Raw genomic sequence first — 18,673 nt, 5'->3', positions numbered from 1 at the left:
TCCAGGACTTCTATATATCAAGCTTGATTAAGATTTTTTAAATACTCATTTTCCTTAGTTTTTAGATAACGTTCTCAGGTATTTTCAATTCTAATAACACCTGCCAATTTATATCCCAAACTAAAACAATTCTATCTGGATTGCAGAAAAGAGACTATCAGGTAAGAGATGAATGCCCTCCAGCAACAGGGGAATGCCTCCAACGTCACCAGCGTAAGCAGAGTTTGTAAGAAAGGATCTTAATTAGATCCCATTTGTCAATTTTGGCTTTTGTTGCCATTGCATTTTTTTTTAATACTTTAAGTTTTAGGGTACATGTGCACAATGTGCAGGTTAGTTACATATGTATACATGTGACATGCTGGTGCACTACACCCACTAACTCACCATCTAGCAATAGGTATATCTCCCAGTGCTATCCCTCCCCCCTCCCTCTACCCCACAACAGTCCCCAGAGTATGATGTTCCCCTTCCTGTGTCCATGTGTTCTCATTGTTCAATTCCCACCTATGAGTGAGAATACACAGTGTTTGGTTTTTTGTTCTTGTGATAGTTTACTGAGAATGATGATTTCCAATTTCATCCATGTCCCTACAAAGGACATGAACTCATCATTTTTTATGGCTGCATAGTATTCCATGGTGAATATGTGCCACATTTTCTTAATCCAGTCTATCGTTGTTGGACATTTGGGTTGGTTCCAAGTCTTTGCTATTGTGAATAATGCCACAATAAACATACGTGTGCATGTGTCTTTATAGCAGCATGATTTATAGTCCTTTGGGTATATACCCAGTAATGGGATGGCTGGGTCAAATGGTATTTCTACTTCTAGATCCCTGAGGAATCGCCACACTGACTTCCACAATGGTTGAACTAGTTTACAGTCCCACCAACAGTGTAAAAGTGTTCCTATTTCTCCACATCCTCTCCAGCACCTGTTGTTTCCTGACTTTTTAATGATTGCCATTCTAACTGGTGTGAGATGGTATCTCATTGTGGTTTTGATTTGCATTTCTCTGATGGCCAGTGATGGTGAGCATTTTTTCATGTGTTTTTTGGCTGCATAAATGTCTTCTTTTGAGAAGTGTCTGTTCATGTCCTTTGCCCACTTTTTGATAGGGTTGTTTGTTTTTTTCTTGTAAATTTGTTTGAGTTCATTGTAGATTCTGGATATTAGCCCTTTGTCAGATGAGTAGGTTGCGAAAATTTTCTCCCATTTTGTAGGTTGCCTGTTCACTCTGATGGTAGTTTCTTTTGCTGTGCAGAAGCTCTTTAGTTTAATTAGATCCCATTTGTCAATTTTGGCTTTTGTTGCCCTTGCTTTTGGTGTTTTAGACATGAAGTCCTTGCCCATGCCTATGTCCTGAATGGTAATGCCTAGGTTTTCTTCTAGGGTTTTTATGGTTTTAGGTCTAACGTTTAAGTCTTTAATCCATCTTGAATTGATTTTTGTATAAGGTGTAAGGAAGGGATCCAGTTTCAGCTTTCTACATATGGCTAGCCAGTTTTCCAAGCATTCTTATACACCAACAACAGACAAACAGAGAGCCAAATCATGAGTGAACTCCCATTCACAATTGCTTCAAAGAGAATAAAATACCTAGGAATCCAGCTTACAAGGGATGTGAAGGACCTCTTCAAGGAGAACTACAAACCACTGCTCAAGGAAATAAAAGAGGATACAAACAAATGGAAGAACATTCCATGCTCATGGGTAGGAAGAATCAATATCGTGAAAATGGCCATACTGCCCAAGGTAATTTACAGATTCAATGCCATCCCCATCAAGCTACCAATGACTTTCTTCACTGAATTGGAAAAAACTACTTTAAAGTTCATATGGAACCAAAAAAGAGCCCACATCGCCAAATCAATCCTAAGCCAAAAGAACAAAGGTGGAGGCATCACACTACCTGACTTCAAACTATACTACAAGGCTACAGTAACCAAAACAGCATGGTACTGGTACCAAAACAGAGATATAGGTCAATGGAACAGAACAGAGCCCTCAGAAATAACACCGCATATCTACAACTATCTGATCTTTGACAAACCTGACAAAAACAAGCAATGGGGAAAGGATTCCCTATTTAATAAATGGTGCTGCCATTGCTTTTGGTGTTTTAGACATAAAGTCCTTGCCCATGCCTATGTCCTGAATGGTATTGCCTAGGTTTTCTTCTAGGGTTTTGTGGGGTGGGGGGAGGGGGGAGAGATAGCATTAGGAGATATACCTAACATTAAATGACGCGTTAATGGGTGCAGCACACCAACATGGCACATGTATATATATATGTAACAAACCTGCACATTGTGCACATGTACCCTAAAACTTAAAGTATAATTAAAAAAAAAGAAAAGGGAACAATGTTGTATTTCTGATAGCTAAATAAATAATCTTATAAGTTAAAGGAAAAAAAAAAAGAAAGGAGCCTGGGGACCCTCTAGAATGCTGCGATCCCAAAGCCCCCAGGCCAGGCTGAGCAGAAGCTCAGCCATTCCTATGTGGTCAGTTAATCCGTCGGCTTACTGAGAAATCTCTGGATAGCAGCAGAGAACCAGTAAATACTTTCTAAAAATTTTTGATGTTTAATGTTTTTTAAGCATTGAAATAATCATCATAGAGAAATCCAGACCTTTACTCATCTTTCACACTTATGTAAAGGTATAGCATAATTTCCACTATGAATCACACCTGGTGGGGCAAGGTGGGCATTGTAAGTAGGCTGTGGCAGACCTGTTTGTAGCCTTATCTGGACTTACTGTGAATGGGGTGGGCAGGGGTGGGGTGACAGTTCACTCTTACAAAGGCTTTTCATCTCAAAGTTAAAGAAAAGATTAAATCTAGGATGGATCACAGAAACTTTTAATATACTTATTTAATTATTACTACCAATCTATAGGATAGTATTTATTCCCATTCTGTAGATGAAGAAACTAAAAATCACCTTCTGCATATCCTGTGTGGGCCAACAACCATCGGTTAATCTTCTTATGAGATGAGTATAGAACAGACAAAAGCTGAAGGGAACCAGGATGTACAAATAACCAGAATTTCTCCAACTACTCCACATAGCTCATGTTAGAAATAATGTTCTGAAGGTACTGAACAATCTGTAGTCACATCTCTATTAAAATCTAAGTCATTTAGTGGTTTTCCTTTAAAATCCAGTGTCTTCCATTTGAGTAACCCATCTGGGGCATATGGAATAATTCCCAGGTAAAAACAATTTCCCTTCTAATTTAGGTCCAACAGGAGTTTACTGCCTTTCAATTTCTGCTTCCCAGAGAATAAAGGTATATCACAGATGGAACAATACTGAGAACCCAGAAATAAATCCACGTATTTACAGCTAACTGATTTTTGGCAAAGGTGCCAAGAACATACACTGGGGAAAGGCTGCCTCTTCAATACACGGTGCTGAGAAAACTGGATATCCATATACAAAAGAATGAAATTAGGCCCCTATCTCTTACCATATACAAAATAAACTCAAAGTGGACACAAAATAAACTCAAACTTAAAGAATTAAATATAAGACACCAAACCATAAAACTACTAGAAGAAAACATAGGATAAATCCTTCAGGACATTGGCCTAGACAAAGATTTTATGGCTAAGTCTTCAAAATCACAGGCAACAAAAATAAAAATAGACAAATGGGACTATATTAAACTGAAAAGCTTCTGCACAGCAAAAGAAACAATCAACAGCAAAATTATAACCTACAGAATGGGAGGAAATATTTGCAAACTATTCATCCAACAGGGGATTAATATCCAGACTATATAAGGAACTCAAACATCTTGACAGCAAAAAAACAATCCAATGTTAAAATGAGTTAATGGTCTGAACAGACATTTCTCAATTTAGATGTCTTCTTAGACATGTAAATGGTCAACAAATGTATGAAAAAACATTCAACATCACTAATTCTCAGGGAAATGCAAATCAAAACCACAATGAGATATCATCTCACCCTAGTTAGAATGGCTATTATCAAAAAGACAAAAAATAAAAATGCTGGTGAGAATGAACAGAAATGGAAACTCTCATACTCTATTGGTGGGAATGTAAATTAGTACAGTCATTATGGAAAACAGTATGAAGGTTTTTCAAAAAAACTAAAAATAGAGCTATCATACAATCAGGCAATCTGGGTATCTCAAAGAATTGAAATCAGTATGTCAAAGAGATATCTGCACCCCCACATTTATTGCAGCACTATTCACAATAGCTAAGATATGAAATCAATCTAAATATCTATTAATAGATGAGTGGATAAAGAAAATGTGGCACAAGTACACAATGGAATACTATTCCACCGTAAAACAGAATGAAATCCACAGCACATGGATGAACCTGGAGGGCATTGTGTTAAGTGAAATAAGTCAGGCACAGAAAGATAAATACCACATGTTCTCACTCATATGCTAGGAGCTAAAAAAAAAATTGAGCACATTGAAGCAGAGATTATAATTGTGGGGATCAGAGGCTGGGAAGGGGAGGTAGTCGGGGGAAGCTAGGGACAGCTTGGTTAATGAACACAAAGTTACGGCTAGATAAGAGGAAAAGTTTCAGTGTTCTGCAGCACTGTAAAGTGAATATGGTTAACTATAAGGTGCTGTGTTTTCAAAAGTCTGGAAGAGAAGATTTTTAAATGTTCACCACACAAAGAAATGATAAATGTTTGAGATGATGGATATGCTAATTACCCTGATTTTATCATTATACATTGTACAAACATATCAAAATATCACTCTGTATGCCATTTTTAAAAAGACAAATACTGCATGATTCCACTTATATAAGATACTTAGAGTAGTCAAATTGATAGAAAGTAGAATCGTGGTTGCCAGGGACTGGGGGGAAGCGGGAACAGGGAGTTATTGTTTGATAGGTACAGTGTTTATTTTGCAAGATGAACCTAGATCTGTAGATGGATGGTAGTGATGGTTGCATAAAAGTGTAAATGTATTTAATGCTACTGAACTGTACACTCAAAAATGGTTAAAATGGAAAATTTTATGTAGATTTTGCCACAATTTTTTAAACTAAACAAGTTTTAACAATAAACATGCAAAACTAGCCAGAAGAACACTAAAACGGAAAGCTACAAGGCAGATTCACCCAAGGAGACATTAAAACATACTATAAAACTTCTATAATTAAAACAGTACAGTGTAAGTGCATGAATAGGCAAACGGACCAATGGAACAGAATAGAGAGCCCAGAAAGAGACCTAAGTGCATATGGAAATCAGTGTATGATAAAGGTGGCATCTCAAACCACCAGGCCAAAGACAGAGATTTCAGTCAATGCTGCTGGGACAACTGCTTAGTTATTTGGAAGAAGATAAAATTAGATGCATACAACATATCACACAGAAGAATGAATAAAACCTAGAAAGACAAATAAATGAAACCATATAAGATATAAGCACCAGAAAAAAAACTTCCATATAAGGAAATACTTCCTATGACTCAAAACGCAGATAAAGGGGGACATCAGTCCTAACATCAAAAGAATTCTTAAAATTAGAAGGAGTAAAAAGCCCAAAAATCTGAGAGAGAAAATAATGAGCAAAAGATATAGAATGACAAGTTATAAAAACATATAAAAATTGTTCTCAATCATACAAAAAGATGGAACAGCAGTTCAACCTCACTTATAATAAGATAGAATCAAAACTATGCTGAGATACCATTTCTTATTTACTTACTTTCCAGGTTGGCATAAACTAAACAGTATGATGACACCCTGTTGGCCAGGCTGTGGGGAAACGGGAACTCTCATGTGTTGCTGGTAAGCATGCAAATTGTACAACCTTGCTGGAGGGAAATTTGGCAATCCGTGACAAAACTACATACACACGTAGCTTTTGACCTAGCAATCCTACTTCTGAGAATTTACCCAAAAGCTACACCTCCATAAATATGAACATACACAACATTATTCATTGCAACATTGCTTGTAATTGCAAAATACCAGAAATGACCTAAATGCTTATATATTGGAGAATGGTTGAATAAACCATGGTACATCTACACAATGGATAACCATGCAGCTGTAATAAGAAAGGAAGGAAATCTCAATGAACTGACATGGATTGATTTCCAGGATATATTGTAAGGGAAAAAAAGTAAAATGCAAAAGAATATCTATAGTGTACTGCCCTTCATGTAAGAAGGAAGGGAATATAAGAAAATATTCACACGTCTAAAATTTTTTTAAGTTATACTACAGAGTGAATTGCCCAATCACAAACCAAATTCATCGAGGAGCTAAGACTAGACCTTTGGTTTAGTTAAGGCTAGTCCATGCATTTTAGTGAGATACTCCATGTAAAAGAGTTAGCACGGTGCCTGGCACACACACACTAAGTGTTCATTGAGTGGCAGTTAGTTAGTGTTAATAAAACTTAAAATGTAGTTCAACTGACATGCAAGCTAACATCAAAACTCCGATCTTTAGAAAAATAATTTAACTGTAGAAAATGTTCAAACAGGAGTACATGAAGTTTTTAACAAAAGGAAGAAAGGTAAGGACAAACACACATTCAGCACATGGAAAGTCCTGGAGCATTCTCATGATAAAGCATCCGTAGGCTTCTGAAGCCACAAACTGCCTAATGCTACGACAAGCCCACCTAGTGTTTATGTGCCCACCTCGCCATTGATCCCAACCCCAAGCAAGGCTACTGCTTTCATACGATGTGGGAGTATCTCAGAGAATTTCATTCTAAAGAAACACGTTAATTATTTTTATTAATTGTATTGATACTATTTTTTATTAACAGAAGATCTTATTTTTTCTTTCTACCACTCTATTAACATTCACCTACAAAGGGAGATTTAAAATTCTTCAAAATAGGAAACAACCATTTAATATGCTCAGATATGTAGTATGATTCTAAAAAACCATAGCATCTAAATGACATTATAATAGTTATATATCCTTACAAATAAGCACAAAAATCCAATAATCAGTGTCTTTGGTGAGAAAGGCACTGCTTCAATCACCTTTTCAAGAGCATGAAGATCTTGGTCTTCCTAAGGGTTGCATCAGGCCCCAAAGAAACAGCTTCCTTCCTTAAGAAAGTCCTTTTCTTCTCCAAGAATTTGCCACCGTTTCTTTCAAGGACTCTTAAAGCCAATGTGTCTTTCATTGTGGTTTTTATTTTGTTATTGTCTGAGCTTTATTAAAACACACAGACAAATAAAAATTATGTGTATTTACAGTGTACGCTGTGATATTTTGAGCTATGTACACATTGTGAAATGATTAAATCAAGCTAATTCATATAACCATCATCTCACATATTCATCGCTATTTTGTGGTGAGAATATCTAAGACCTGTTCTCTTAGCAATTTTCAAGTACACAATACATGATAATTAATTACAGTCATCATGCTGTACAGTAGATCTACAGAATTTATTTTTCCTGTCTAATTGAAACTTTGTACCCTTCCACCAACATCTCCCCAACCCCCATTCCCACTCCCTGGTAACACCCACCATTCTACCTCCTGTTTCTGTGAGCTTGGCTTTTTTAGATTCCACCTATAATAGAGATCATACAATATTTGCCTTTCTGTGTCTGGCTTATTTCACTTAGCATAATATCCTTTAGGTCTCTCCAGGGTGTAGCAAAGGACAAGATTTTCTTCTTTTTGAAGGCTGTCTAGTGTTCCATTGTGTCTATATACCACATTTTCTTTACCCATTCATCTATTGATGTACATAGGTTGATTCCATATCTTTGCTATTGTGAAGAGTGATGTAATGAACATGGAAATGCAGATATCTCTTCAATATGAAGATGTCATTTCTTTTGGATATAGACCCAGGAATGGGATTGCTGGATTATAGGATAGCTCTATTTTAATTTTTGGGGGAACCTCCATACTGTTTCCATAAAGGCTGTAACAATTTACATCCCAACAACAGTGTGCAACCACAGCTTCACCAACACCTGTCACCTTTTGTCTTTTTTATAATAGCATTCTAATAGAGGTAAAGTGATATTGTAGTTAATCTATCTTTTGAAAGAGCTGATGAGTTCATTAACTTCAACTGCTTGTACCAAAAGTTCAGAAGTATGTACAAATGTAAATGAACAAAAAAATTACCTCTTTTTCTTCTACAGCAGAAACAACAACGGCAGCAGCAGTTGCAGCCACAACGGCGGCAGCAGCAGCAGCATATTGTAAGAGCACACGTCGGCGTCAGAAGCATGGTGCCTGCTAGTCCAAGTCCAACTTTGCCCCAAGTAGGCAATGAAAAACCTAAACTCGGTAAACTTGATAATACACCTGGAATATTAATACCACCTCCAGTGTCTAAAGAAGAAAAAAATATATTTTAGTGATACTTGCACTGCCTAGAATCACAGATTCTGCCCCATTATAAGTTGCATTATGTTTTCTAGTAATATTATAACTATTCAGCCTGCTATGGCTAGGCGTCATAGGCCAAGTTTCTTTCAATGTGTTTAATTATTCAATACTCTACAGTACCTTCCATCACAATACTTATTTCTGCCAGTAAACAACTTCTTAGTAACCCAGTTCAGGTGTTGCTTGTTTAATGTCTTTAATATCCCTGAGAAGTAGATAAGGCAGGGCTGGGCTGACAGTCCCCTGAGGTTGGCATAGTGATGGTCACGTTTGACATCCTTTATTTAATCAAGAAATACTTTTTGAGCACTACTGCTGGACAAGACTGGAATAAAGACATTTTGTTCTCCCTTCCATGTCCCCACGCATTGAGAGTCCAGCGCCCAGAGGAAACCAGAATATTCTGAGGGAGAGTCACTTCTAAAGGAACTTAGGTGCATGGCTTGCACCCTAGCCGCATCCAGCTCCCCGATCCTCAAATTAATTCCTCACACAGTAATTGCTTTTTCCATAGCTTTTCAGGAGACACCTTCCTTAGTGTGTATGTTGCCCTCTTATTTTACCTAGTAGTCATGGAGGTGGGAGGAAAAAAGGGTAAGGTGAGGCAGAGCAATCAGGAAGCAAGAGGGACGTAGGGAGAGAAGGAGAGAGGAAAAAGCCATTTTGATTCTTTTCCACCATGTCTTAAGCAGAGCTGTTGTGGCTTCACATGATCATCCAAATTCAAATTTAAGTTAATTAAAAGTATGAGTCATTAAATATTCAGTGCCTCAGTTGCACTAGCCACATTTCAAGTGCTCAGTCACCACAGATGTAGAACGCTTTTATCGTCACAGAAAGGGACAGTATGGGAACTACACTGATGTTCCCAAGAGAGTTTTCATCCAGCCCTTCACTTCTCCCTAGCACACCACGCTGAAGTCAAACCACACACATTTAAGTTGATCTGTTTAATTGTGAATTGTTATTCAACAAAAGGCTGTCACTCAACCCTGCGTGCTTGGGTGGTATCTTAATGTAAATGCATGCTATTTTGTTAGATACTAGTCTTTAGAAAATACTGAAACAGTAGACTTCCTATGAAGGAACATGGGGTTTGCTTTGAAATCAATGGCCATCCACCACTTTGGAACCACAGACTGGAGTTCAAAAACAGCTCTTAGATGTTCTTCCTTAGAATTTTCCTGGAAAATTGACCTTGCAATAGTAGTTTGCTATTCCTGTGTCAATGTTAAATGACTCTGTATGGAGAATAGAAGTCTATGCACCAGGCAGTCAGCTGCAGCTGAACCAGGTCTAGGGATCACCTTTCTCCCCACAGTAAGATGCCCAGAGCAGAACTGTAGGATTATAAGGAAGTCAAACTACTTTCCTAATGCTGTCTATCTCCACATCTCCCACCATCCGAGATGAGCTGGAATAGATAGAGACTTGTAAAGGGTTCTCCCAAAAATGGTGAAGATGGAAGGAACAGATTACACCCTTCCCATTCCACACCTTCCCAGCCCCGGAGTTGAAGGACTAACACAAGGCAGACCCTTCACATGCAGAGAGCACATTTATCCCCTTGCTCCACAGACAGCAGAATCCCAAGCGTCACCTGGAATATCATTGCACATGCAGATTCAAAGCCCGCCTCCAGGATCACAGAGTCAGGATATCCCGAATGATACCCCAAGTGATTCTGATGCAGATAGTTGGTGACCCACATTTTGGGAATCCCTTGTACGCAGCCACAATGTAAACACTGCCCAAGCTACCCACGACATGACAGGATGCTCTCACACTCCCCCTCCCACAGATGTGATAATAAAATGGTGAAGTCCAGAGTTGGATCCATGATCTTCACAGTCTTGAGTTGAAGGTTGGACCACTGTGTGGGAGCTTTGTGACTGAGCGAGAACTTTAGGTTTCCTGTGGATGGAACCAGTGAAATCTCATGACCAGCATTTCTTGCTGCATTAACTTTGGCTTCTGGCTCACTTACCAATAACAACTCCTGTCCCACCAGGCTGTTCAGGGGTGTGTGTGAAAGTTCTGAGAATGCTGTAAGCTACAGTGCACAGGCTCAAGATGGCAGTGGTCATCCTATTTCCAGTTTAACGGACTCTTACTAACTGAAGTTTGCAAATATAACAAGTTTTCTTAATAAGGGAGCTGGCTGGGGTTAACCAATGAGGTCTGGCTCAAGATTTAAGAGACAGGCTTGAAATTCTCACTGGCATAAGACAGGATGCTTGTTAACTTACTCACACACTCCCTATCAGTACTTTCCTTCCCCTACCAGACAGAAATACGAGTGTGCCAAACTTCCTGAATCTGGACATAACATTTCCTCTAATCTAGCACAGAGAGAGCCTGCCTTAATCTAGGACAGAGAGAGCCTGCCTTATTTTCAGGGAATGCATGTTTAACAGAAGGGAAGGGACACTTTGCTGGGAATGGTGACTGAGTCAAGGGAGAGACTGAGGGCCAGAGGGACTTTAAACACTCTTTTGTCCCTTAATTTAACCACAAAGTTCAGAAAGTGATGCCTGCATTCAGTTAAAAGACCCAAACTCTGACCAAAATGGAACTGGTATTAGGAACCACATCACTTATTCTTTCACTTCCTATTTGTCGTGACCATGCTCCATTGGAAGGCAAATGTTCCAAGTTTTATGCCTGGGTGAGACTTAAGCTGAAGTCTCCCTTTAATCCACTGGAGCTCAAAGTGTAGTGTACGAGTCAGCAAGAGGCATGATTTAGTGCTGGGGCTACAAAGATAGACCTTTCTTATTTTCATAACCATTTCAAATTTATCATATATAATATATATTTTATATATTATCTATACACATAGGTATACACACATGCATGTATATTTTTGTTTAGTATGGAGCTAATTTTTTTAAAAAGAGTGCATTTACTGTAGACTGAAAAATAGATCATAGCCATATATTATTGACAAACCAAAAATCTGACAGTGGACAGAAAACACAGACTCTTGGAATGATGTCATCCATAATCCAATCTTTTCATCATGCAGACAAGACGCTCAGGACAGAGTGACTAAGTAAATGGCACAGGGAGCCCAGAACAGGAAGCCACAGGGCCACTGGCTCATATCTTTCCACCCTGCCATGTGTTGTCTCCAATGTAGAATAATCCTTCTGAGGAAAATATGGCCCAGGTATGACATAAATATATTTGCATAAAGTCTACAGTGGGGTGCTGGTCTGTGCCTTGTACCCTATGGAGGGTGTGGGTGTGTCTGGCTCAGGTGAATGGCAGGTTTGCTGGAGAGGATGAGTATACTATACCTGAGTAACCCACACATAGTGACTAAGGAAGATTAGCTCCAAGGTCAACACTGCTTGCCTTTCTCCCTGCACTCCTTCACACCACTGTGTGCTTGTTAGGGCCTCATTACTGACTTTACCATGTGCTTTAACCTCCACTTGGAGATTGTCCTTTTCCCATCTGTGAAGAAAAGGAAAATAGCATTTCCCAGACGCTCTCAAAGGAATGCATAGAGTTTTAAAAAGGTATAGAATTTCTTGAAACCAAATGGATTAATATAAAATGTCACCACCAACACGTGCCAAGTACATATTAATACCAAATGTCACCACCATCATGTGCAAAGCATATCCCTGTGCCCACTAGAGGCGACACAAGAGATCTCCGAATCAATAGTGTGAATGACAATCACTCCCTTTCCAGTCCTATATGCTCTGGAGCAAGGACCGTTCTAAAACTGAGGCTCAGAGAGGGTAAGTAATTTGCCCAGAAGACACACGGCTAGTGATTGTGTGAGCTGGGATTGGAACCCAGGCTGTCTAATGTCCAAGTCTGTGTAGACATAGCACTTGATCGGGCTGGAGGGGAAGGCTAGGCCTTAGAGATTTTTTTTCAGTTCAGTAGCCCCCAATCCTGGCTGCCCATTAGAGTAACTTGGGAATTTTTTTACAATTGCAATTCCCAGGCTCCACAAAAACCAATGAAACAAAACCCCCAGAAGGAGGCTGAGCCTCAGCATATTTATAAAGAAGGCTCCTCTGCTGTCTCTGATCCACAGCCGGGAGAGAGGACTTCTCTCTTCTTCTCCTACCCACTTTGCAGGTGAGAAAACTGAGCCCTGAAGGTTGCTGACTTGCCCAAAGTTGCACCATCAGTGCCAGGGCAAAGGCCTAGGACTGTCACTTCTACTACTCTTCTCTGCACCCAAAATTGCCATTTCTCAAAACTGTAAGGTTATAACCAGGAATCACTACATTCTACAAGGTGCTCATGTGTCCTAAAAACACTACTTCATTTTAACCATTTCACAACCTACACACAAATAAGTGCACAAAGAAAACCACCCCGAGGGGCAGATGGCTCTGACAGTGCTTCTCCCAAGACAGGGTGAGACGGCCTCACTCTCCAGTTTTGGATACGTCTGCAATGCTCGAGGTTTGTATCATTTCTGTCGTTAAGAAAATCAATTACTAAAAAACAGATTTGAAATGAGTGTTAGCCCTCCCAGTATGTTTTTCTCTAAAGAAACCTCTTGAACTATAAACCAGGAAGTACTTCATACAACCCTGTGACTTGCCCTGACTGGATAAGCTTCCAAAGCTGATGTCATTCCTCTTTCAACGACTTGCAGGGATCATTTCAGAAATGAAAACAAATGCTTTGCACTTTTAGGAAATGGGTGGAAAAATGGATGTTTATATGATTCCTGAAGAAGCCTGAATGGGCACATCCCCATTAACACTTGGCTCTCTGGAAACCTGGCTGTTCTCCTTACAGCCTCGTCTGGTCACCAGCTCTGCCAACCAAGGCTGCAATGAGTTCTTCAGCTAATAAAACTTACCTAAAACACACAACATGCAGCCAGCCACCAGCTGCACGGGATCTTGATGAATAATTTAGAAACAAATTACCCTTTTCCAAATGAGTCCAATAAAGCTAGACTCATTGCAAGCACCCACTGAGCCTCCCTCTCCAGCAGCCATGCCTCCAGCTGCCGTCGTTAAGGCACTAGTTCTGGTCTAAGAAGAATTCAGTGAATTTAACATGATCAAGGGAAATTAAGTGCTCTCTTTCCCTTCCACTACAAAAGAAAACATTTGCAAGCAAGCCAGTCTCTAAAATCTATCTCTCTAAGGTACCATCAATCAGGCCAGAGCTCCTGCTGCATCGTTACCTCATTAAGATGTATGCTTTAACCAGTCCATTTTATTCCATTTGGTGCTAATGGATTTTTTTTTAATCTTCTCTTTCAAAGTTTGGACCATACTTTATCATATTTAAGTAGACTAACTTATGATATTTAAGGTTGGCTCCCTGGAGAAATGACTGATTCCAGGTGGAGACAGGGGAGTGCAAAGTGAGACTGGAACACCTTACTGGTCCAGGTGCTCAAAAACTAATAGGGGGATGTCGGAAGGACACCAGCACCAGCTTGGAGGGACACCAACTGACCAAGTCTGGAGCAATCTGGGTGTCAAAACGAAAAATGACAGGAATAGATTAGAATGTATTGGACAAAATTGAGTCCCTACCAAAACTGTGAGGAAAAAAAAAGGAAGAAAAAAAGAAAAGGAAGAAAGGGGAGGGAAGTCTTTTGTTTAACAAAAGAAAGCCAATTAATAGATATGGAAAGAATAATGGAAGCAGGAAATCACTCTTTACAATCACCATAGAAGTAATTGATTCAGGCAATGATTTATCGATGAATGTAAAAGTTAGTAGGTAAAAAAAGAACAAAATCATCTCCTTTGCAAGGACGTGGATGGAGCTGGAGGTCATTATCCTTAGCAAACTAACGTAGGAACAGAAAACCAAATACCGCATGTTCTCACTTATAAGTGGGAGGTGAATGATGAGAACACAAGGATACATAGAGGGGAACAACACACACTGGGGTCTATCTGAGGGTGGAGGGTGGGAGGAGGGAGAGAAGTAGGAAAAATAACTAATGGGTACTAGGCTTAGTACGTAGGTCATAAAATAATTTGTACAACAATCCCCTGTGACATGAGTTTACCTATACAACAAACCAGTATGTGTAACCCTGAACCTAAAATAAAAGTTTTTTTAAAAAATTGTATTAGGTGAAAGGTTGTGGGTAAACAGGATATTCCCACAATATCCATTGGCTACATATTAATTACAAAGTCAAAAAAGGTACTTTTATGTTGGATAAATTCAGGGTATGCCACCTTCACCAAAGGGTCAAACTTACACCGATGAAAATTGTCATCCTGTGACCACATTACATTACCTATATCTTGCCAAAAATATGTAACCTAAGTCAAAGTATCATGAAAAATTTTAGACAAATCCAAATTGATCCAAATTGACCCAAATTGAGAGGCATCTTGCAAAAATAACCTGTACCGTTCAAAAGTGTTAATCTCAGAAAAGACCATAAAAAATGGGAGAACACCAAGTAAAGATGAAGGCAGAAAGGAGGGTGATGTTTCTACAAGCTAAGGAAGGTGGAAGATGGCCAGCAACCACAAGGAACAAGGGGAGAGGTAAGGAACAGAGGCTCCCTCCCAGCCCTCAGGAGGAACCAGCCCTGATGACACTTCCAACCTCCAGGACTGTGAGAAAATCCATTTCTGTTGTTTAAGCCACCAAGCCTGTGGTCCTCCGTTACGGCAGCCATGGGACCTCTTATACCCTCCAAGTGGCTGCTCACACGGTGGGCGGAGTTGCCAGGTGAGCAGTTTCTGGAGACAGACTGCCTGTCATTTACTCACTCTACAGGTGAGTACAGGTTGCCCTGTCATTTACTCACTCTACAGACGTGGGCAAAATCCCAACAGCACTGTCCCGGTCACCTTGCCTTTACGATAGGAATAACAGCAACACTCATACGGCTGTCAGGCAGGTTAATTCTGTGAATACCTGAGAAGTGCTCACAATAGTGCCTGATAACTTGGTAAGGGCTATAGGGTGCTGTTTATTATCGTTACCATCATTATTTGGCTTTGGCTATGGCTTTGTTCTGAACTTTGGAAGATCTCAGGTAAAGGTGTTTTCATGGTGGGAAAAGCTTTAGACAAAAAGAAAAGCTCTTCTCAGCTTCTAGGCCCAGCTCTGCCACTTTGGCTCTGTGACCCGGATGAAAGCACAGACTTTCTCCGGGCCTCACTTCCTTTTTTGTAAAATGTTAAGTTAAAGTCAATCTCCAGCATCCCAGGCCCACCCTGTCCAGGGTGACTCAAAGCTCACAGGCGCTATGGGCCCCTTCAAGGAATGTGGTTAGAGTGTCTGGTACACCAAAAACCCCACAGGAGATTCTTTAGGGGGATCTAAACTTTAAAGTTCTGTCATTTAGTCAAGTTAAACTATATACATATAGACTTGACACTTTCAAACACATTGTGGATTTGGTGGGGAAGAAAATGAAGCATTATAATTCCACTAAGATTGGAAGAAATCCAGGGAGACCTGAACACCCTCCTCCAATACGAACACCTGCTTCATACTGGCTCAGGGGGTGGGATCAAACTGAAACAGTGGTAGGTAAAAGCTAGAAACACAAACGTTTAATTCAAGCATTTGTCTCCAAACTTGATGCTCTTTGATGATAAATAATTGGCAAGATTCTAAATGGTTTTCAAATGTAATAGGAGAAAAAAAACTTTAAGATGGAATTTAAAAAGCAGATGAGGGTATAAGATTATTAAGCTGACAGCAGATGTGATTGGCCTTATCATCCCCACCCAAAATCAAGGTCGTCATATGATTTTTCCAGGCATCGTGGATGAAGGAGCATTCTACATAATATTGAAGCATGAAATAATCATTCATTTCATATAAAGCAGAACGTCTTCACTTACCTTGGGGACGCCGAATCACAGTGAGATTTACAGTTGCAGACTTGCGGGCCTTCAGGCTCTTCCAGGTAGCCACGCAAGTCAAAGTCCCATTGCTCTGTGGGGTCAGAGCCAGGATGCTCACTGCACTTTGAAGGTCGCTGGGCTCCGGAACAAAATAATAGCTTGAATGGCTGACCAGGAGACCGAGCTCCCAGGAAATATCCGGGAGCCAGGTCCAGTGTGAGGCTAGACAAGTAACTTCACAAGGTTCATTCTCAGCGACTGCAAGATTAACACTGGGAATGAACAGCTCTCCCATAACTAAAGAAGAAAAGAGAGAAACACATTGAAGACATGACCGTGCCTCTCGCTTCTAAGTTTTCTTTTTCTTTTTCTTTTTCAGTTTTGCTTCAAATTACATTTTGTGAGACCTATTTTCCCAAGCCCAAAGAGGCTGTGTCTCTACTAGGAAATCTTAACTCAGATTTTATCTGGGTCTTTTTTGTACACCTGCCAGGGTCTCTGAAGAAGGTGAGGTTGCTCACAAGAAAGCACAAAGTTACACAGAAAATGCTTCATAAAAGTCAGAAACCAGGGGGAAATAATTATGTGGGAAAGAAAAGTGCATGCCATAGGGGGGTTATACAATCCCTGAAGTGAGCTACAGAATTATCTTGGGCTGTCCAGGGAGCAAAAGGAAAAAGAGAAACGAGCTTCACCTTCTTCTCACTGTGACGAGGACACAGCCCAGGGTCAGACGCAAGTCTCCCCTGGAGTTTTGGCCAATCAGATACATTTTTATTTATTTCTAGGGTCATATGGTCTTAAACATAACTTCCTAGGGTATTGCCTTAACATAGGTTTCTCATTACAAATTAAATCGAATTCCAATCTAATATTTACAGAAATAACTAACCCAAATCATGTGCCAGAATAACTTAGATAAGTTATTTTTTTTATTAAGAACACTCTTGCATAGGTCAGCATTCCTACTGCAAACAACCCATATGAAAATAGTACTTGTTTTCACAAGTGTGACTAAAACAACCTGAGGATTGGCCCCAGTAAAGACACAGCCTTAGTGAAATGTGTATACATATATGTCCAAGAAAAACATGCTGAAACTCTGGACTACACAACATAATGGAAAGAATACTGAACTAAGAATCAAAAAATTTGTTCCCAATCTTGGTTCTGCCAGAAAATTGTCATCACTTTGGGCAAGTCACTGAATTTTTTTTGGCTCTCTCTGTTGTACTTACTGAATGAGATAGTTTGACCAGATCAGCACTTCTCAAACACTTTGGTTTCAGTACCTTTTACACTCTTCAAAAGCATTGAGGACTCCAAAGACCTTTCATTTGTGTGGGTTTTATCTACCAATATTTATCATATTTGAAATTAAAGTTAAACAATTATTTTAAATATATATTTTTTAAAAATAATTTATTACATGTTAATTTTGATTAACATATTTTCATGGAAACGAATCACATTTTTAAACTAAAAAAATTAATAAGATGAGTGACATTGTTTTATACTTATATAAATCTCTGTAATGTCTGGCTGGATTCTCATAGCTGTCTCTTCATTCAGTCTGTTGCAATATACTGCTTTGTTTGAAGGATGTAAAGAAAACCTGACTTCACACAGATATGTAGTTGGAACAGTGAGGAGTATTTAATAGCTTTTTCAGATAATTGTGGATATTCTTGAATACTATACCAAAACTTACTTTTCTCTTTTTTTTTTTTTTTTTTTTTTTTGAGACAGACTTTCACTCTTGTTGCCCAGGCTGGAGTGCAATGGTGCCATGTTGGCTCACGGCAACCTCCGCCTCCCAAGTTCAAGCTATTCTCCTGCCTCAGCCTCCCGAGTAGCTGGGATTACAGGCATGAGCCACCGCGCCCAGCACTTTTTTTAAGAGACGGAATTTCACCATGCTGCCCAGGCTGGTCTCAAACTCCTGGGCTCAAGTGATCTGCCCGCCTGGGCCTCCCAAAATGCTGGGATTACAGGCATGAGCCACCATTCCCGGCTGAGGTTTCTTAAATGTTTGTTACACAGTGGAATCTGAAACTCTATCAAGGAACTTTCATTTTCTGTTATGTTGAAACCCATTGCACTATCTGGAACTTTGAATGGACCTTTTATCCTTGCATGATTTTGTTACACTTCAGTCATCTGGAAAATTCTGAGGCATGCAGACCTTCCCAATGTATAGTGGAAAGCTCTCCTGTGCACTTGTGAGAAGAAGGGTGAAAAAGGCAACAATAATAGGAATCTTCATATTATTATGAAAACAATCATGACTTCATAGACCACCCTGAAAGGATCTCAGGGTACATCAAGGAGTCCCTAGACTACAGTGAACTGGGTCAGCTCTGTAAGATCTTTTTGCTCTGAAATGTTAGCTTCCCAATTATTCCTTCCTGAATATTCCCTTGGAATAAGAAAGGCACTT

At 39.5% G+C, this 18,673-nt stretch overlaps 1 protein-coding gene across 1 annotated transcript in view; it reads right to left on the bottom strand.

Annotated features, from left to right (window-relative positions):
- IGSF5 (immunoglobulin superfamily member 5) overlaps window positions 1–18,673 on the bottom strand; it is a 200,849-nt gene that overhangs the window by 14,777 nt on the left and 167,399 nt on the right. The window contains 2 exon segments of the mRNA XM_034948070.3: window positions 8,138–8,347; window positions 16,231–16,530. Coding sequence (XP_034803961.3) covers window positions 8,138–8,347; window positions 16,231–16,530 — 510 coding nt within the window.

This window comes from Pan paniscus, chromosome 22 (genome assembly GCF_029289425.2).
Source record: "Pan paniscus chromosome 22, NHGRI_mPanPan1-v2.0_pri, whole genome shotgun sequence".
Taxonomy (NCBI): Eukaryota; Metazoa; Chordata; class Mammalia; order Primates; family Hominidae; genus Pan; species Pan paniscus.
The sequence above is the reverse complement of the archived record's forward strand: the minus strand, read 5'-3'. Positions and strand labels throughout refer to the sequence as shown.